Source organism: Megascapheus bottae, chromosome 21 (genome assembly GCF_031878675.1).
Source record: "Megascapheus bottae isolate mThoBot1 chromosome 21, mThoBot2.hap1, whole genome shotgun sequence".
NCBI classification, from domain to species: Eukaryota; Metazoa; Chordata; class Mammalia; order Rodentia; family Geomyidae; genus Megascapheus; species Megascapheus bottae.
This window is the reverse complement of record NC_143529.1, coordinates 33835851-33856967: the sequence shown is the minus strand read 5'-3', so window position 1 is coordinate 33856967 and position 21117 is coordinate 33835851. Positions and strand designations below refer to the sequence as shown.

Here is a 21117-nt window from a genome sequence, read left to right as displayed (position 1 = left end):
TACATATGTAAGGTGTATATATATATGTATTTATATAAATACATCTTTACATATATACACGCATCTATGAATGGGATCAAATCTTCCTCAACCAGCAAATTTACCCTGGTTTCAGATATCTTTATTCCATAAAACCCCCTTTCTGCTTACATCCCGATAGAATGAAATCATCTTCTCCCAGAACAGAGCTGGGCTTCTGGGCTGGCCACTGGGAGTCCAGTGTGTAGACATGTGTGCTGTCCTCTCGTGGTTCCTGCCTGCACATCTGAGGCTTGACCTCCTCTGCCTGCTCCCTGAGGGTCAAAGCTACTGCAAAATCCGGAGCTTGCTCTTTATTTAGGCTGGGGGCGGGCACAAAACGTCTCCAAATACCACCTAAACATTCATTTTATTCAAGCTCGCAGTTTGTGGAACTTGAGGCATGGGTGCCAGCTGGCTCTGAATGTGTGTGTCCGTTCTGGGTCCTGGGCGTGGGCCTGATGCCACGCTCGGCAAGGAGCAGATGGTGGCACCAGCCGTTTTGCTAATGGAGCTGTGCCATTTATGGGCTTAATTGGGGGCGGGAAACAGGCATTCAAGTGGTCAGGCCTTGGACTCACCAAGTTCAGGATGGCCTCTGCTTTGTGATCCTCCTACTTCAGCCTCTCAAGCGCTGGGATTGCAGGCCTGCTGACCATGTCCAAGGAAACCTGCTTACCTTTCTAAGGTAACCGCACAGCAGCTCAGGGCTGCCCTGAAAGCACCGGCATGCAACCTGCTCTTTCTCAGAGTTTGAAGTCTGCTGCTGAGGAGGCATATGGTGCATGGCTTGATCTCATGGCTGTGGGGAGAGTGGTCTGGGAAAAGGCTGTGCGCTGGCCAGGCTCCTGTGCTGTCCTGGCTCCTCCCTGCAAGCCTGGGAGATGGCACGAGCTGGCTGTGCAGGCCTGGCATCCAGGTCCTGTGTTCCAGGGCTGCTTGGAGTGGTCTCGTCCTCGGCTCCCAGCCTCCATGGGGCACGTAGACAACTGTCCCTTCACGTCTGTCGCCTGCAGCTGCTGGTTCAGGCAACGTGATGGTGATGTGGAGGGACAGAAGCCACCCTCACTTCCTGTGAGACTGGCTGCCTGTGGAGGAAAAGCCAAGTGGTCTGGGCACAGAACCCCTCTGTCTCCCACAGACCCTTCTTTGGGCCCGCCAAGGGCAAACAAGAGAGAGAAGCTTCTCATGCCAGGCTGGGCTCCGGGACCACGTGCAGCCTGCTTGCTTGGACATGCTCTCCCCATGGTTTCTCTCCACAGGAAGTGGGCTGTCTAATGGGGTGGCTTGGTGAGCACGGCTGCCCAGGGATGGCTGGTGGCCACACAGGGCTCCTGAGTCTCAGGGATCAGGCACTGGGCTGGCCCCAGCGTGTGAAGTCCCCCGGGTCTCCATCTTGATTCTTATCGCCCTGGCTTCTCTGACTCAGTAAAACTGGATTCAGGGCAGGGTCGGAAGGACCCAACTGCGGCCCCTTGACCAGACTTCCCTGGAACTGCCCGGTGTGGCCTTGGGGGTGGGGGGAGGGGGAGGGGAGGGGAGGGTCCTCTGACCAGTGCCTTCACCATGCCTCCACCCATGGAGTATTCTGAACTCCTTGAAGCTCTCTGTCCTAGTCAGTGCTCTGGAAAGGCCTAGAGTTTTGATAGAGAGGGTGCAGATGGGGGTGGGGTGGGGGTGGGGGGGTGGGGAGGGGTTGTCAGCTGGCCTGGGAGCGTGCCAAGGAAAATGGAGAAGCGAGTCTGATGGTGAGCTCAAAGGGCGCCCAGGACTTCCTGGTGGCACCAGCCCAAAGGCCGCATCTGCTTGTCTGACTTCCAGCTGTGCGGGCTGAGGCTGGGGAGTCTCCCACTAGAGACAGGCCTGTCAAGTGGCTGGGTGGACTCTGAAGCTGCCCAGAATCCATCTTATCTCTAGGAGATAAGAGGGTCTCATTCGCCAGCCCGTGTGGGGGGCCACCGAAACCCATGGCAGTTTAATAGCAATAGGCAGCAAAGGTTAATGAGGCGTGGTAGCTTCTGCTGTGTGGAGGGGGGCAGGGACCCCGCCGGTGCGCAGAGAGCACAGAGGTCCATACTGTGGAGCAAAATGCCCTCCCCTGCTCTGCCCAAAAAGAAATGCACTCTTCACCCGACTCAAGGAACTGTAACCTCTGTACATCACCTTTTCTTTTTTTAATTGTTGGGGTGATGATGTATGGGGGGTTACAGTTACATTCATCAGGTAGTAGGTACGATACTTTTTATTGTCAGTCCTGGGCTTGAACTCTGGGTCTGAGCACTGTCCTTGGGCTTTTTTCTCCAGGCTAGAGCTCTACCACTTGAGCTGTAGCACCATTTCTGGCTTTTTCTATGTATGTGGTACCAAGGAATCGAACCCGGGTCTTCGTGCATGCTAGGCAAGCACTTTACCACTAGGCCAAACTCCCGGCCGTACATTACTTCTTGAACATTGATACCCCTTTCCATGTTTTTAATCCCACTTTCTCCTCCCCACCCTGTCCCTATACATCACCTTTATAATAAAATTTTTAAAACGCATGAAAAAAATCTGTCTGCCCTCCGCCCCCCCCCCCCCCCCCCCGGCCCCGGTCTCGGCTGACTTACTCTGCAAGCCTCGCATGGATGGTGCTGTGGAGCTGGGGCGGCTGGCCTGCTGGGGGCCACAGAAGGAGAAGTGGGGGGCCAGAGTGGAGGACGCCTTTGCCTTGAGTAGGTTTGGCCCCAAGGTCTCTGGAGCACGGGGAGCCCACAGCTTGGAGGTAAAGGCAGACATGAATTCCCTACAAGAGGAAAATGCAATCTATAGTCTTAGCTAGCAAACAAAGGGCTACTTATCTTAGGAGGAGCTGGGCACTGATAGCCTTAGTATCAGAAGAAAAAAAAACAAAACAGGAAAAAAAAATAGGAGGGAAGCCCGGTGCGGTGGCTCACGCCTATAATCCTAACTACTCCAGAGGCTGAGATCTGAGGATCAAGGTTCAAAGCCAGCCTGGGCACAAAAGGACCTGAGACTCTTATCTCCAGTTAACCTCTACAAAACAGGAAGTGTGTCTTGGCTCACCTGTAGGTCAGTAGCCTTGAGCTAAAGAGCTCAGGGACAGTGCCCAGGTCGAGTTCAAGCCCCAAGAGACACACACACACACACACACAAAAGGAGGGGTGAGTAATGTCAGACTGGTGGTGTCAAAGGCCTGGAGCAGGGCAAGGCTAGGTGGTACAAAATCATGGCCTGTGGAGAAAGAAAAGGCTAAGTAAAGAACAAAGCAAAGTGTGTGGAAAGGTGGCATTTTACATCACACTGTCAGGAAGGTACAGTGACAGAAAGTGAGAAGTGTGTGTGTGTGTGTGTGTGTGTGATCCCAGACCTTTTCACTTTGCACCTGTCCCATGTTCTGAGCCATTCTCTCCCCAGCTACTCTACCGCCACCTTGGCAGGCAGGAAGGGGGGGGACTACCTGCCAGTTAGCTGACTCTGCCTTAGTGTAACAAGGCCACATCTGGGTCATCCTGGGACAGTGCCCCATGGGACTATCCTGGACACACCTGTATCACTTTCACCCCAAGATGACAGCTGGAGATGAACCAAAGCTGTCTTCCCTTGGCTGCTGGCACCTGTAATAAAACCTGTCTCTGCTGGTCAGCATGTTTCATTCTAGGCATTTGAGAATGACACGATTCCTGGAATCTAAAACTAGTTTTACAGTCAGGATTTAGCCTTACCCCTTTTTTATTGCAATGTTAAATCAGTTTTCCTATCACTAATTTGACCAGGTTCTACCTTTGACCTGGGTTCACATTTTCACCAGTGACAGCCCATGAGTGTCATCTCGAACTGGTCTGCAGCATCTGTTCCACTGATGCCTGCGTGCTAGTGGCTAGAACAATGCCCCATTTTGCTTTTCTTCACTGAAAAAGTACATAGGTGCTAGGGACTGAGCCAGGCCACAAGACCACAGGTCAACACGATGAAATACCATCTTTGCTAGTTCTTTTTGTTGTTGTTGTTGTTGGTGGTGGTGGTCGTCGTGGGGCTTGAACTCTGGGCCTGTGTGTTGTCCCTGAGCTCTTTAGCTCAAGGCTACCACCCTATCCCTTGAGCCACAATGCCACTTCCAGTTTTCTGTTGATTACCTGAAAATAAGAGTCTTACCAGAGTTAAAAAAATAAAGAGTCTCATGGACTTTAGTGCCTGGGCTGGTTTTGAACCGAGATCTCAGCCTCCTGAGTAGCTACAATTACAGGCGTGAGCCACCTCACCCGTATCTTCTTTGCTAGTTCTACGTGGGAAGATCTGAGCCAGTCAGGTCAGGTTGTAAAATAATGATAGAAAACAGGGCACTAGTGGCTCATGCCTGTAATCTACTTACACAGAAGGCTTAGACCAGGACTGGGGGAAAAAAATCTATTGGACTTACCTGTCCAGGCTGGCACTAAACTGACCTCCTCAGATTCCAACTTTCTGAGTAACTAGGATTGTAGGTGAGAGCCTGGTTAGTTTTCTTTTAATATCATTTTGTTCAAATTAAAAAAAAATATTTAGCGGGTTTTGTCATTGTTATAGCATTTAATTTTTTAAAAAGATCATGGTAAAATATATATAGATTTTTACTGCCTTAATCTTTTTTTGTTTTGTTTTGTTTTTTTTGTCAGTCGTGGGGCTTGAACTCTGGGCTTGGGTGCTGAACCTGAGCTATTCGGCTCAAGGATACCACCCTATCCTTTGAGCCACAGCACCACTTCTGGTTTTCTGGAAATAAGAGTCTCACAGACTTTAGGACCCAGGCTGGCTTTGAACCTCGACCCTCAAATCTCAACCTCGAGTAGCTAGGATTACAGGTGTGGGCCACCATACCCATCTTGCCTTAATCTTTTTTTTTTTTTTTTTGCCAGTCCTGGTACTTGAATTCAAGGCCTGAGCATTATCTTTGGATTTTTTTTCTCAAGACTAGAACCCTACCATTTGAGCCACAGCACCACTTCTCGATTCTTCTAAGTATGTGGTACTGAGGAATTGAACCTGAGTCTTGGCGCTTTCTAGGCAAGCACTCTACTCCCGGCCCCTGCCTTCATCTTTTTGAAGCATAGCTCTACCCCATCTTAGGAGGAAGGCCTGAGACGTGGGTGAGAATTACAGTGTGCACAGACGCAGCAGCTATTTCTGGCCGTGGGCAGGTACTAGGACAGGGGTGAGACCTGGCCTCACATTAGGGCTGGCCACGAAGATAGCATTGGCTGCCAGGCCCAGGGGGCGGGTCACCTCTACTGACAGTGCTTTAAAGCCAAATGAGGTCAAGCAGTGGCCAGGGGTCAGCCTGTGTGAACTTCCAGTAAGCAGAGGAGAGAATGGGTGGGGCAGCAGGGTCCAGGAATCTGGAACCTCTCAGTCTCGTGGTTACCAGAAAAGGGATCACTTTTTTTGTTGTTGTTAGTCATGGAGGTTTGAACTTTGGGCCTGGGCTGTCCCTGAGCTCTACCACTTGAGCCACAGCACCACTTCTGGTTTTCTGGTGGTTCACTGGAGCTAAGAGTCTCACAGACTTTGAGGCCCGGGCTGGTTTTGAACCTCAGTCCTCAGATCTCTGCCTCCTGAGTAGCTAGGATTACAGGTGTGAGCCACTGCACCCGGTTTCCAAGACTGAGGTTTTAGTAAAACAGATCGCCCTCAAGAATGAGGACGGGGAAGTGGTGCTGTAGCTCAAGGGGTAGGGCAGTAGCCTTCTTAGGGTGAATCTCGGTTTCTCTGTAGATACAAATAGTGTTGGCTTATATGTTGGGGAACCCTACCTGATACCTCAAAAGCCACCCTACCCTTTCTTTTGCCCTGGCCAGGACCCCTACTGGGTCAGGCTCAGCATGTCCTCAGGCTGGGGCTCCCTCTGGCTGGCCCCGCCCACTTGCTGGCTCCACCCACTGGAGCTGGGAAAGGGTCCACTGGCTCTGGCAAGAGGTCAGGGAGGCCCTGTTCACCTCAGGAGGCCACCTTGGGGGCTGCTGCAGCAAGTGGGTGTGCTGCCAAAGAGTGGGGCCACTCTGGACCTCCATCCCTCAGCGTGAGCTTGGCAACCTGGGATAGCCAGAGCCAGGGAAGGAGGGGAGGAGAGAGGAGGGCAAGCTAGAAGCACGGAAAGTTCTGAAAGCAAAGTCCAGGTGGCAGTCACTTGACTCAGTGAATGTCATTTGCTAGAGGAAGGTGTTTGCTCAATGTGGTGGCTGGGAGGTGCCCACCACTTCCCGGACGTGGGCCATCAATGAGACACTGTGCTGCCAGGGACATGCGATGGAAGGCAGACAGACCCCTCATCACCTGGGCTGGAATGCTGCTGAGTCACCAGCACTGTAGGCAGAGGATCCTCTGTCCCTTCGGTGTGTGGGAGGGCACCAGAGGGAGGGCTCTGGGGCCCCCAAGTGATTCAGACGGCCCTTGGTCACGGCCAGGACATCTCAGCTGGGTGCAGCAAAACCCAGAAAGTGGAGGGCGCTGCGTGGTGTGACTCCACCCGAGACACCTGCTGTATGCACTCGAGTGCACACATAGGAGGCGGCTGTAGTGCTGGCCTCCTTCCCACAGCCTGCTCTAAAGCGTTGTACATTCTCTGGGATACATGAATGGGCAAAAAAATCTTCTTACATCATTTAAAAAGCCACTAAGGGGGCCAGGAGTTTGGCCTAGTGGTAGAGTGCTTGCCTAGCATGTACTAAGACCCCGGTTCGATTCCTCGGTGCCACATACATAGAAAAAAGCCAGAAGTGGTGCTGTGGTTCAGGTGGTAGAGTTCTGGCCTTGAGAAAGCCCAAGGATGTGCTCAGGCCCTGAGTTCAAGCCCAAGACTGGCAAAAATTTAAAAAAAAGACAATAAAAAGCCACTAAGGCAGGAAGCTGATGGCTCATGCTTTTTTCACTTCTTCCTTCCCATCTAGGAGCTTAAACTCAGGGCCTGAGCACTGTGCTTGGGCTTTCTCAAGGCTAGAGCTCTACCACTTGAGCCTCAGCACCACTTTCAGCTTTTTTCTGTGTATGTGGTACTGAGGAATCAAACACTGGTCTTCATGCACGCTAGGCAAGCACTCTACCACTAGGCCAAACTCCTGGCCCCTGATCAAGGTATGTTTAAAGCCTGGTCAACAGTCTCTTTCCAGTAACTCAGTAACTTTACTCAGTTTCTCCAGTGACTTTAACAGTAACTCAACAGGAAGGATTTAAAACATGGTTTAAGAAGGAAAAGAAAAGGGAAAGAGAGCTAGGCCCTAGAGGTAGAGTCATGCAGCTTAGAGCCATGCTCCATGTTCAAACTCCAGCACCAAACATAAAACCAGAAAAGGCGGGGGGGGGGGGGGGAATGGAGCTGGAGTCTCAACTCTTTCCAGGCCCCTGAGGGCTGGGCTCATGGCTCAGTGCCATCATCGAGCCTCCCCTCCACCCAATCCTGCAAGTTGCTGGAGCTTTCTACCCTGCCCTCCAGTGCATTTACATCCATCCCACAGGGTAGTTGTGAGAACACAGCGGCAGGGCCAGAGACCTTGTCACAGCTGTTTCTGTGGCTGAGGTGACAACATAGTAGGCCCCATGCCTGTGGGAGGGGACTGTGACCAGGAGGTGTGACAGGAATGAGGCTTGGCTGAGACTAAGGGGATTGATGTCAGCTCGGCAAAGAGAAGGCTGGGGATGGGCAAAGAACATTCCAGGCAAGCGTGGTGCAGTGGTTCAGGCCGGTGATCCTAGCTACTCAGGAGGCTGAGATCTGAGGATCATGGTTCAAAGCCAGCCAGGGCACAAAAGGACCCGAGATTCTTATCTCCAATTAACCTCTAGAAAACAGGAAGTGGGGCTTGGCTTAAGGGTAGGGAAGTAGCCTTGAGCTGAAGAGCTCAGGGACAGCACCCAGGCTGAGATCAAGCTCTATGACCCCCCCCCAAAAAAAAGGACTATTCCAGGCAGATGCAGGCCTCTTGCCCCTTCCCACCATCCTTCCTCACCCCCAACCCCAGACTTAAAATGAGAAATGAATCCCAGGATCCATGCCCCAGGAAGGCATCCAGGGGCTTTTGTGCTCAAAGGAGGCTCACAAGGCCTCCTGGGGTGGTGTTTCCAAGAGGGGCTGTGGGGGTGGGGACTGTGAGAGTAGCTATTTCTGGGGAGAAAGGGCAGTCCCCACAGTGTCGAAGTGAGCTCAGCATTTACAGGGTGAGAAGAGAAAGGGCCCTAATACCGGAAGGGTAAGTTTCACCTCGCTAAACCACAAGACATTCTGTCTGGCCCAGGAGCACTGGCTCTGGCCCACCTGTCTCAGTTTGTGCTCTCACTTCTGGTGTCAAGAGGCCAAGGACTTGCTCAGGATTCTGGGGTGTTCATCTGCCCACGGGGGCCAAACCCCAGTAGACCTGGCCAAGTAGACTACGAGGCCGTGGGATGCTCCAGCCTACCTGGTGGTCTCGCTGCTGCCTGCGTCCTGGGGCGCGGCCCGAGACCGACTGGGGGCTGCAGAGGCGGGCAGGCGAGGCTCTTCCTGGCTTATTGACAGCCGTGGTCCTGGCTTGGCATCTGTGGCTGAAGAAACAGATATCAGTTTACATCTTCCTAAAGCCTCAGGCTGGCAGAAAAACCAGTGCCTAGCGCTGGCCTGTAACGATCTACAGCCTGGGAGTGTGTGGGCACAGGGCCACGGGATGCGGGCTTCCCCAGCTCAGTCTCCTCTCTGCTCTTCTCTGGCCTGAGGAACACAGGATGCATGGGGGGAAAGTCCCCACGACTAAGGACCAGGCCTCCGGGCCCCCTGCATGTCGAAGTCCTCACGATGGGATGAGTGCTTGGAGATGGACCAGCGTTGGTGGCTGGTGTTGTACCTCCTGAGCCATAACCCTACTTCTGGCTTTGGTGGTTCATTGGAGACAAGCGTCACATAGACTTTCCTGCGCAGGCTGGCTTCAAACAGCAATCCTCAGGTCTCAGCCTCCTGAGCAGCCAGTGTCTGTATTTCAAATGTCACCACCCTTTCTTTCCAGGCCATGTCTCTCCTCTAGTCTCACAGGCAAATGGGATTCAGTTACTGTTGGGAATCCTTGAAGCTAGGGTCTGGACTCTAACCCCAATTCCCCTTTGATCTTCCCTTTAGAAAACCCTCCTGTCAGGCTAGGAGTTTGGCCGAGTGGTAGAGTGCTTGCCTAGCATGCTTGACGTCCAGGGTTTAATTCCTCAGTAGAAAAGCTGGAAGTGGTGGTGTGGCTAAAGTGGTAGAGTGATAGTCTTGAGGAAAGCTCAAGGATAGTGCTCAAGCCCTGAGTTCAAGCCCCAGGACTGGCCAAAAAGAAAGAAAAAGAAAAAAAAGAAAACCCTCCTGTCCTTGCGTGGCATGACCGCCTGTCCCTCCTGCCTGAAGGAATCTTCCTTGAAGGTTTCCTCAAACCCAGAAAAAAAGGATTTTACTTCTCCATGATTCTCTGCGTTTCTGTGCCAGGACTAGGACTTGAACTCAGGACCATGAATTCCTTTTTTTTCTTCCTGCTCAAGATTGGTACTTTACCACTGTGAGCCACAGCCTCACTTTTTTTTTTTTTCTCATTAAGAACCGAGACTCACAAATATTTCTTCCAGCCTGCCTTTGCCTGCTTAGTAGCTAGGATTTCATACTTGAGCCATTGCACTCTGTAGTAATTCTCCTTTGACCCAAAGAAAACTCCAGGTTGGACTGAGGCTAATCCTAGCTATGTAGGAGGCTGAAGGTCTGGCTTGCAAGGTCTAAAGCATGCCTGGACAGGAAAGTTTGTGGCACTCTATCTCCAAAATAACCAGCCAAGAGCAGATGAAGCCCTCTGGGAGGAAGGGGCACAGTGGGGCTCTACCCACTGTAATGTGTATACTTGGACCTGAAGCCACCCAGGCTGGGGCAGTGCAGAGGAGGCCCCATGAAGAGACACTTGCAGAACACTTTTAGGAATTTACCCAGATGCTGGGTGATCTGCAAAATAAAGTATGTCGGAAATCTAAAAAAATAATATACAAGCAGCAAAAAGTAGGGCTGGAGGTGTGGCTCAAGTAGTAGAATGCCAGCTAAGCAAGCTTGATCTCATTAGGTCTTGCTGGATGGGGTTCCCAGAGGATCTCTAAGCTTGGGCACCTCATTTGCGGACATGAAGGCGGGGTTAGTGGGCAGGCCACATGGGATGGGATGAGAGAACAGCCCTGAATGGGAGGAATGAAAGGAGTGCAGTGTGGGTCAGGGGAGCTGAACCCAGTCCTCATGGCCCCCCGCTGCCTGCTCCTCACATCTGGGGCCCACATGTGGCCTGGGCATGGGCTTCTGCACAGCATCTAAGCACAGGAGCCGAGGCCAGGATGCCACCCCTCTCTTGGCCCAGGCTGGTGAGAGCAGCAAGAGCTCCAGGCAGATTTCCTGCCTACTGTCTGGCAGGACCTGAGGCCTGGGCACCGCAGGTGGCTGGTCTGAATGCATGGACTGAGAAGACTGGCTTCTCCAAAGGAAAAAACTCTGTGGTCAAGTCAAAGAAGTGTGCGTGTGTGTGTGTCAGTCAGGCCGACAGACAGACAGAGATGGGGCTTGACCTCAGGGCCAGGGCTTCACTACTCGAGCCACAGCTCCGCTTCAGACTTTTTTTTTGGCAATTAATTGGAGAAAAAAGTCTCCTAGGTTGGCTTCCAATGGCAATCCTCCGATTTCAGCCTCCTGAGTAGCTAGGATAACAGGCGTGAGACCTTGGTGCCTGACTGGAAGGCACTGTAATGCAATGATCGCTGATCAAACTGTCAGAAGTGACCAACCACCTGAGGTCTGCAGTGGGCAGCGGCCTCTCTGGGTGGGTTGCTGAGCCAATCAGCATTAGTGAAGGCACACCAGGTTTGACAACTCAAAACACATGCAGAGGAACCCAAAGACAAAGGCTGGCAATGCACTGAACTGCTCACTGCCAAGACACATTCCCTCCGTGTCCCCCAAATCATGGCGTTTCTTGGCAGCTACCCTGTTACTCTGAGTCTAGACTGGAAACCTTTGGCTACAACTGTGAGCTGATTCTCCCAGTTCCCAGATGTCTCTCATACAGGAATCCAACCAGCTCCTGTGTTGTTTTTCCTGTTTGAATGGAGATTAGAGTTTTATCTGGCCTGCTCACAATCCTTTTTATTTCCTTTCAAAAATTACAAAGAAATACAGCATATGTGTCTGATTTAAAATACTTACTTTCCCTGGCATCTAAAGAAGAATTTTTTATCCCCCCCCAGTCTCTGAGCTACCCAACTGGATGCAAAGTATGATGGGAGCTGAGTTGCGTGTGCTCCCAGTCGCACACTCTGACTCTGCAGCCTTCCGGCAGATGCTGCCTCAACCCAGAACCTGCTGCTAGAACCTTGACCACACACCTGCATTGCTTGGGGTCAAGGGTGCTCCGCCCCCCCTCGGGTTCTGTGCTGGAAACTATTCCCAGTATAGCTGTGTGGAGGTGGCGGACCCTGGGAGGTGGCTGCAGGGCAGGCTGATTAGGTCAGGGACACCAATCTTGGGGATGGGCGGGGAACTAACGTAGTTCTTTTGGAACTTCAGGTAGTTTCAGACTGGGTTGGGTTTTTTGGCAGTACTGGGGTTTGAACTCCGGTCTTGAGTCCTACCACTCAAGGATAGTGGGTTGTCATGCAAAGAATCAGACTAGACTTGCCCAGCCCTTGGGTCCCTTCCTTGTGCATGCACGCCTACCACGATGTCATCTTGTGACACCACCGAGGGGGCCCCCCACTAGAGGCCGAACCAATCAGGCTGCCTCACCTCCAAGATGATGATCTGAATGAACTCCTTTCTTATAAAGCGCCCACCCTCGGGCATTTTGTTACAGCAATGGAAAATGGCCCCCAAACTTGCAGCATTCTGAGATTCCTACTTAAAGTCTCACATCAAACCTGGCTTTCCCTGATCAGAAGTCTGCTCTATAGCTTCCAGATGTGAGCAGCAGACCTATCATTTCAGGCATCTGGTCAATAAGCCAGCCTCGGGGAGGCACAGCATTGCTTCACGTAGATTCAAGCGTTACCAGCCGGGGGACTGATGTCACATGCTCTGTATTCTTACATGAAGATGACTGGCCACACTCAGTGACAGCAGGCTGGCGCTCCTTGTAGGTAGGCAGGTGAGGGGTTGGCGAAGCCGGCAGGCAGCTATTTCTGTTCTTTGGGGTATTCTGAGAAATGAGGTGGTCTCCTAGTCTGAAAAAAGAAAACAAGTAAAAAAGTCCTGAATACTGGTGGGTAACCAGGAGATACTTGACTGTACCATATAGTATCACGAACAAATCTAGGAGTTTGAAATCCTTCTGTTAAAATGATGTTATTGTATAAATGTGTTAGCACTCTGGCTCCTGCCTACAATCCTAGCTACTCAGAAGACTGACATCCAGAGACGCACGGTTTGAAGCCAACCTGGGTAGAAAAGTTCAAGAGACTCCATCTCCAAAATAATCAGCAAAATAAAACTTTTTTTTTTAAGTACTAGTATTGGGGCTTCCATTTGGGGCTCAGGCATTGTCTCTTAACTTTCTCTCAAGACTGATGCTCTACTGCTTGAGCCCCCTCTCCAGCTTTTTGGTGGTTAACTGGAGATAAGAGGCTCACTTTTGTGCCCAGATCCTCAGATCTCAGCCTCCTGAATAGCTAGGATTATAGATGTGAGCCACTGGCAACCAGCTTAAAAAAGCAGACCTTCTAAAGGGTATTGTCAGAAACCAAGAGGACTCTACAGTGTTCTTACCTCACTTTTATTTGTTCCCTTCTGAGTTCTGTTTGATACGAAGTTGAGCCTTTCTTCTTCTTCCTACCTTCCTTCCTCTCCTTTATCTTTTTTTTTTTTTTGTCAGTCCTGGGCTTGAGCTCAGGGGCCTGAGCACTGTCCTTGGTCTTTCTAGAGTTAGAAAAGCTAGAGCTCTACCACTTGAGCCTCAGCACCACTTTTGGCTTTTTTTTTTTTCCCCTGTGTATGTGGTACAGAGGAATCGAACCTGGGTCTTTGTGCATGCCAGGCAAGTACTCTACCACTAGGCCAAACTCCTAGCCCCTCCTTTATCTCTTCTTAAAAAAGATTTTTCAGGGCCCGGGAGTTTGGCCTAGTGGTTAAAGTGCTTGCCTAGCATGCACAAGGACCCGGGTTCAATTCCTCGGTATCCCACATGCACAACCAAGCTGGAAGTGACAGAGACGAGACTGCAAAACAAGCGACAGAGAGCGGAGGCGAGCAAGCGGAGCCCAACCGAGTGGTGGCCGGAGCGAGCGGGGCCGGAGCGAGCGGGGCCAAAAAAGAGAGAAGGGGGCCAAAAAAAAAAAAAAGATTTTTCATTAGCATATATTGGCTATACAAGGAAGGTGGTTTTTGTTTTGTTTTTTTTTTTGCCTGTCCTGGCCTTTGAATTCAGGGCCTGGGCACTGTCCTTGGGCTTTCTAAAGGCTAGAGCTCTACTACTTGAGCCACAGCACCACTTCTGGCTTTTTCTATGTATGTGGTTCTGAGGAATTGAACCCAGGTCTTCGAGTGTATTAGCTAGCACTCTACCGCACAGGCCAAACTCTTGGCCCACAAGGAAGTATTATTGGGACATTTCCACACATACACACATTGTCAGGGGACATATTTGGTCAGGGGATATTTCCCCTGACTAAACTCATTACTTCATCTTTCTCTGCCTCTCCCTCTCCCTCTCTCTTCTTAAAACAATTTCATCCAAACTCAAAAAGACAAACGGCACATTTTCTCTCACATGCAGAAGCTAGATCTAAAATACACTGGGACATGATAAACGCTACAGGACTTCAGGCATTCACACACAGCGAGACCAGAGGAGGACACGCTGACGAGCAGAACACAGGAATATTCATCAGAATGAAGTGGGAACAAGAGGTTTTTCTTTGTTGTTGTTGTTTTCTTTCTTTCTTTGGTCTTGTTTGTTCCTTTTTCTGTTTTAGAGAGGGTGAAGAGGCAGAGAAATGGAGGGACAGAGGGTAACCAAATGCAGCACTGGTCCTTACTAGACACTATTCTGAAATGAGCTGTACAACTTGTGGGTGGGAATGGGAGGGGAACCCCTAGTTAGTCGGGTTAGTATGACTAATTAGGTGGGAGGAGGGAGGGAGCCCCATGCTGCAGGGTTAATCTGCAGCAGTGGGCATCATGGAAAGTCAAGGGACAGATTGTATACAATGGCCCATCACTCCCAAATCCACACACAACTACTGATCTTTAAAATCTGCGCATTTTGGGAGGGCTGGGGGAGTGGGTTGCGAGGCCTGAACTCAGGGCCCGCACTACACGATCCCGAGCTCTTTTGCTCAAGGGTAGCACTCTACCACTCTGAGCCACAGCTCCACTTCTGGTTTTTGTATAGCTGATTGGAGGTAGGAGTTTCACGGGGACCTCCTGCCCCGGCTGCCTTCAATCTGTGATCCTTACTGGTGTAAATCACGGGCTCCTGGTGCTTGTACTCAGGGCCTGGGCACTGTCCTTGGACTTTCTCAAGGCTAGAGCTCTACCACTTGAGCCACAGCACCACTTCTGGCTTTTTTCTATGTATGTGGTACTGAGGAATCGAACCCGGCTCTTCACGCACCCTAGGCAAGCACTGTACCACTAGGCCAAACTCCTGGCCCCTTCAAAAGTACTTTCATCTTAAATGTGTACCACATATATCAGTGTCAGCAAGAGTGCTAAGATTCCAGATCTAGCTGAACCAGTGCTGGGCTACCAGGGATGCTGGCTGTGAGGCATGAGAATTTTCTCGTGGGCTCAAGAGAGGGAGGTGGTTGAGAAGCTGGGCTCAGTGTTCTGTGAGGGTCTCCTTCTCGTGTTACACTTATCCCATCACGTCGTAGCTTTTTGTTTGACCAAAGTGTATGCTGAGCTGATTTGTTAGCAGGAGCCAGGCAGGGCCCTGGGACCTAGGGACAGGGCGGCCTCCATCAAGGGAGCTGGCTGGGCCACAGGCATGAGGAAGTCTACAGGGGGATACCTGGCCCAAGAAAGCTGCCCCCATGGGCCAGTTTTTTTTTTTTTTAATTCAAAAGCCAGGGCTTTTGAATTAAAAAATATATAGAGAATAAATTATTATAATTACTACTATTTTGAGGGGCATAGGGCTTGAACTCTGGGCCTGGATGCTGTGTCTGAGCTCTTCAGCTCAAGGCTATCACTCTACCCCTTGAGCCACAGCCCCACTTCCCCATAATTGGAGATGAGTCCCTTAGTCTTCAGTGCCCAGGCTGGCTTTGATGGCTTTGAGCTGCGATCCTCAGACGTAAGCCTCATGAGTCACTAGCATTTCAGGGGTGAGCCACTGCACCTGGCTTTTATTATATTATTATTATTATCATTTTGCCAGACATGGGCCTTGAACTCAGGGCCTTGGCACTGTCTTTGGGCTTTCTCAAGGCTAGAGCTCTACCACTTGAGCCACAGCATCATTTTTGGCTTTTTTTTAAAAATGTATGTGGTACGGAGGAATTGAACCCGGGTCTTTGTGAATGCTAGGGAAGCACTCTACCACTAGGCTAAACTTCTGGCCCTGTTTTATTATTTTTAATTTTTTTTTTTTGGTCAATCCTGGGGCTTGAACTCAGGGTCTGGACACTGTCCATGGACTTTTTTTTTTTTTTTTGTGGGTCATGGGGCTTGAACTCTGTCCTAGGTTCTATCCCTGAGCTCTTTAGCTCAAGATTATATCCCTACCCTTGAGCCAAGCTCCACTTCCCATTTTTTAGAGGTTAATTGGAAATAAGAGTCTCAGGTCCTTTTGTGTCCAGACTGGCTTTGAACCATCATCCTCGGATCTCAGCCTCCTGAGCAGCTAGGATTACAGGCATGAGCCACTTTGCCTGGCCTTGGACATCTTTTGCTCAAGCTACCCACTTCAGCCACGGCACCACTTCCAGCTTTTTGTATGCATACAGTACAGAGGAATCAAACCCAGGGCTTCATGCATGCTAGGTAAGCACTCTACCACTGGGCCAAACTCTCGGCCCATAGAAAATAATTTTAAACAAGCCAAGTCTCCTTTTTCCCATGTCTGGCAAGATGAAGTTTCTATTAAGGGGGTGGGGTGGGGGGAAAAAGTAGGGCTGGCAGATCACGCCTGTAGTCCTAGCTGCTCAGGAAGCTGAGATCCAAGGACTGGGGCTCAGCCTGGGCAGGAAAGTCTTACAGACTTTTATCTCCAATTAACCTCTAGAAAACCAGAAGCGGCACTCCGGCTCCAAGTGGTAGAGTATTAGTCTTGAGCAAAGTGAGCTCAGAAACTGCCCAGACCCTGAGTTCAAGCCCCATGGCAGGAAAAGAAAGAAAGAAAGAAAAGGAATTGGTGCCAGTGGCTTATACCTGTAATCCTAGCTATTCTGAACTTAGATCTGGGGATCACAGTTCAGAGCAAAAATCTCAGAGATGGCACCCAATCCCTAATTCAAGCCTGAGGACACACACGGATGGGGACACACACACACACACCAAACAAACCAAAAACCAATCCCTAATTCAAGCCTGAGGACACACACACACACACACACACACACACACACACACACACACACACACCCCAAACAAACCAAAAACCAAAAACTGGGAGATAAAATTTCATGGCCTTTCTTCCTTGGATAGCTTTGAACCTCAGCCCTCAGATGCCAGCCTCCTGAGCATCTTGGATTACTGGCTTCTTTAGAACATTCTATGGATGGAAAAAGAGGCTGTCAGTCAGTCTGGGCAGGGCCTCTCTCCTGACCCCTGCCTATCAACCCATAGGACAATAGCCTCAGGTCTTCAGGGGAGCAGAACTTTATTTCTTGGCAGTCCCAAGCTGTGGGGAAAGGTGAATGATGGCTAGAAGTTTAAAGTGCACAGAGATAATTTTTTTTGCGTGTATGTGTGATAGGAATGGAATTCATAGCCTAACATCTGTCTGGCACATTCTCTACGTCCTCCACTTAATTGTTTATTTTTGTTTGTCATGGGGTTTGAACCCTGGGCCTAGGCGCTGTCCCTGAGCTCTTCAGCTCAAGGCTAGTACTCTACCATTTCGAGCCACAGTGTCATTTCCAGTTTTCTGGTGGTTAATTGGAGGTAAGTTTCAGATTTTGGTGCCCAGGCTGGCTTTGAACCACAGTCCTCAGCTCTCAATCTCCTGTAGCTAGGATTATAGGCGTGAGCCACCAGCAGTCAGTACAGGGTTTGAACTCATGCTTGCCAGGCAGATGCTCTACAGCTTCAGCCATCCTCCTGGTTTGTGTTAGCTTTAGTCATTTTTCAGGTGGGGTCTCCTATTTCTACCTATTGCCTTCCTTAGAGCTGAGGTTACAGATGTGAATCGCAATGCATGGCTCTTTTTTCTTGAAAGGAGGTCTTACTAACATTTTTGCCTAGGCAAGCCCCAAACTGCGATCCTGCTAGTTTCTGCTTCCCAAGTAGCTGGGATTATAGCTGCCTTTAAGAAAAAAAAAAAATTGGTCTGGGAGTGTGGCCTAGTGTGCTTGCCTAGCATGCATGAAGTCCCTGGTTTGATTCCCTGGAACCATATACACAGAAAAAGCCAGAAGTGGTGCTGTGGCTCAAGTGGCAGAGTGAGAGCCTTGAGCAAAAAGTGTCCAAGGACAGTGCCCAGACCCTGAGTTCAAGCCCAGGCTAGGCAAAAAACCAATCAACCAACCAAACCAAACAAAAACAAAAACAAAATCATCTAGCCAGTTGCCAGTGGTTCACACTCTCACACCTGTAATCCTAGTTACTCGAAGCTGAGATCTGAAGACTGGAGTTCAAAGCTCAATCTCACAGGAAAGACCATGAGACTCAGTGGGAGAATGCTAGATATGAGTAGAAAAGCTAAAGGACAGTACCAGGCCCTGAGTTCAAGCCCCAGGACTGGCACAAAAACATACAATATAAGGCTCCAATTTTCCTAGCATTGGTTTGGAGTCTTTAGTTGTGGCACTACAATGGCACTGCATTTGCTATGGAGCTGGCCTTCAAGATCCTATAACCCACACGGTTCTCTTCCTGATAGAAACTGGGGAGCAGGGGGAGGGGCTACCCTCTCCCTCCCCCAAACCTTTAAAGGACAAGTAATGAAGGGGTCAGTGCTTTCCAACAGTAATGCTTTTATTTTGTATTTTCAAGACCCCCACACATCTTCCAACAGAAGTTAGTCAAGGGGAAGTTTAAGAAAATCAGACTCCCGCCTCCTTTAGCCTGGACTTACACTGGGGCCCCTGTCCTGTGGCCGCCAGGGGTGACAGGCCGGCGCAGGGGCTCGTCCCCACTCTGCTGCACACTGGGCATCCCCTTCCGCCGGGCCTTCGCAGTGTTCGTCATGATCTGGGGAACAAAGACATGGCTGCAGATGTCATCATGCCTTGACACAAGGCCCCGCTCCCCTGAGAAGGAGCTTTGAAAGAGCCTGGCTCCTAGTTACTTAGGAGGCTGAAATCTGAGGATCGAGGCTCGGGGTTCAAAGCCAGATTCAGCAGAAAAGTCTGTGAGACTCTTGTTTTTTTTTTTTTTTTTTGCCAGTCCTGGCTTGTACTCAGGGCCTGAGCACTGTCCCTGAGCTTTCTCAAGGCTTGAGCTCTACCACTTGGCCACAGCACCACTTCTGGCTTTTTCTTTTCTTTTTTTTTGTGGGTCATAGGGCTTTTACTTGGCCTGGGCACTGTTGAGCTCTTCAGCTCAAGGCTACTGCCCTACCCCTGGGCCTGGGGGTTGTTCCTGAGCTCTTCAGCTCAAGGCTACTGCCCTACTCTTGAGCTAAGCCCCACTTCTCATATTCTAGAGGTTAATTGAAGATAAGAGTCTCAGGTCCTTTTGTGTCCTGGCTGGCTTTGAACCTTGATCCTCAGATCTCAGCTTCCTAAATAGCTAGCATTACAGGTGTGAGCCACTGTGCCTAGCCTATGTTCATGAGACTCTTATCTCCAATTAACCACTAGAAAACCGGAAGTGGTGCTGTGGCTCAAGGGGGGAGGGAGGGGGACAGACTTGAGCTGAAGAGCTCAGGAACAGCACTCAGAGTTCAGGCTCCATGATCGACCAAAAATAAACTAAAATTATTGCAGAATAGGGCTGGGAGCATGGCCTAGGGGTAGAGTACGTGCCTAGCATGCACAAAGACCTGGGTTTGATTCCTCGGTACATACATAGAAAAGGCCGGAAGTAGTGCTGTCGCTCAAGTGGTAGAGCTCTAGCCTTGAGAAAGCCCAAAGACAGTGCTCAGGTCCTGAATTCAAAGTCCTACGACTGACCAAAAAAAAAAAATATATATATTGCAGAGTAAGATGGAATATTCTGTCTAATAACAGAATAAGTAAAAATGATTTATGTATTACTTCTTCATTCATATGGGTAAGAAGATTATGAAGAAAAGTGCTTATGAAATCACTGAGTAAAAACTAGATGCCACTACTACATATAAATAATGCTTCAGGGAAGGGAGTAACCATGTTCAACAAGAAATGTACTCACTACCTTACATATGTAATTGTAACCCCTCTGTACATCACTCTGACAACAAAATAAAATTAAAAAAAGAAGAGGGCCGGGAGTTTGGCCTAGTGGTTAGAGTGCTTGCCTAGCATGCACGAAGACCCGGGTTCGATTCCTCAGTACCACATACATAGAAAAAAAGCCAGAAATGGTGCTGAGGCTCAAGTGGTAGAGCTCTAACCTTGAGAAAGTCCAAGGACAGTGCTCAGCCTCTGAGTTCAAGCCCAGGACTGGCAAAAAAAAAAAAAAAAAAAAAAAAAAAAAGAACAACTTCGGGTCATGCTAAGAGTGCTGAAGGCCCAAGGAAATGACCTGAGACAATTTCCTGGGGCCTTGCGGATCAGGGCCCAGTGTGCTCTTTCTTTTCCAATTTCCAGGCTTCTTTAACTGCTTACCACTATGCTCATAATTGAGAAACGCATTCTGGTAATCTAGATCTATTTCAACAAAAACTCCAAAGAAATTAGAATTACAATTTTCATTTTCTGTTTTTGTTTTTGCAACTAAGTTCTTGGCTTTAAGTATCTGATGCAAGGAGAAGGGAAGTTGAGGGCCATTGGGTGAACCTTGGACGGTGTAATGCCCTGATGATGGCCAATGAGCAAGCTGGGTACAGCATGCTTTGGTGAGGGGTGGGGTGTACCCTCCACAATAGGGAGAGTGGGGCCACCATTCTGAGAATATGGAACCAAACTGGGCTCTGCCAAGAGGGCTTCACCCTCCACACAAGGCAGGGCTGTCACCTGCATCACTGCTGCTGCCCCATCTTCCCAGGTGCCACAGGCCCGTTAGATGCTCTGTGCCCTGGTCTCAGGACCCTTCTCAGTGACGCTTGTCTCTTTTGCTCTCTGTTGTACCAGTTAGAACCTACTGGATTGTTCGTTCATTGATGGCTCTAAGGCCAGCCTGAACTATTTATTAAGACCCCATCTTCAAAATAAATAAACAAAACAAGACAAGAGTTAAGTGAAATCCTTGCAGTCTGATCCTTGTCCTCTTTCTCCCTGAGCCTGTCCTCTGGGGGTGGGGGGTAGGGGTGGGGGTGTCCTGGCAGAAGGCCAGTCCTGGGGCTTGAATTCAGGACCTGAGCACTGTCCTTTGGCTTTGGTTTTTTCATGGCTAGAGATCTACCCCTTGAGCCAAAGCACCACTTCTGGCTTTTTCTATGTATGTGGTACAAACTCCCAGACCCCTATCTTTTGTTTTTTACCTGCAACGTGCCATCTGTACACACACACACGCACGCACGCACACACACACACACACACACACACACACACACACACACACCCTTCTAGTGTAAGGTCAAATGTCTGAGTTCTTGAATAGATGTATGGCATGTTCAGAGAACTTCAGAGAGCAATTGTGGGTTTTGTTTTTTTTTTTTTATGATCGTGAGCTTTTTGGTGGTTAACTGGAAATAAGAGTCCCATGAATTATTCTGCCTGAGCTAGCTTTGAACCACGATCCTCAGATCTCAGCCCTGAAGTGCTAGGATTCCTGGCATGAGGCTCTGGTGCCCAGCTTCCTAGACGGTTTGGAACCCACAGCCTGTGGTCTTGGCTAGCTCTGGCTCTGCAGGATGAGACCTGCTCATC

The 21117-nt window shown here is 49.9% G+C and overlaps 1 protein-coding gene across 8 annotated transcripts in view; it reads right to left on the bottom strand.

Moving 5' to 3' along the window:
* Nucleotides 1-964: 964 nt before the first annotated feature.
* The window catches only part of Armc9 (armadillo repeat containing 9), a 120056-nt gene continuing 99903 nt past the window's right edge, over nt 965-21117 (bottom strand). For 5 of the 8 annotated variants that reach the window (XM_090355024.1, XM_090355026.1, XM_090355023.1 and 2 more), the window contains 5 exons: nt 18240-18355; nt 12092-12225; nt 8442-8565; nt 2625-2800; nt 965-1106 (listed from right to left, as the gene is read on the bottom strand). In XM_090355024.1, coding sequence (XP_090211150.1) covers nt 1084-1106; nt 2625-2800; nt 8442-8565; nt 12092-12225; nt 18240-18355 — 573 coding nt within the window. In that variant the 3' untranslated portion in view covers nt 965-1083. Of the gene's footprint in view, nt 1107-2624; nt 2801-8441; nt 8566-12091; nt 12226-13390; nt 13963-18239; nt 18356-21117 lie in introns of those variants that run through there. The other 3 variants (XM_090355022.1, XM_090355028.1, XM_090355029.1) reach the window with 3 other exon arrangements.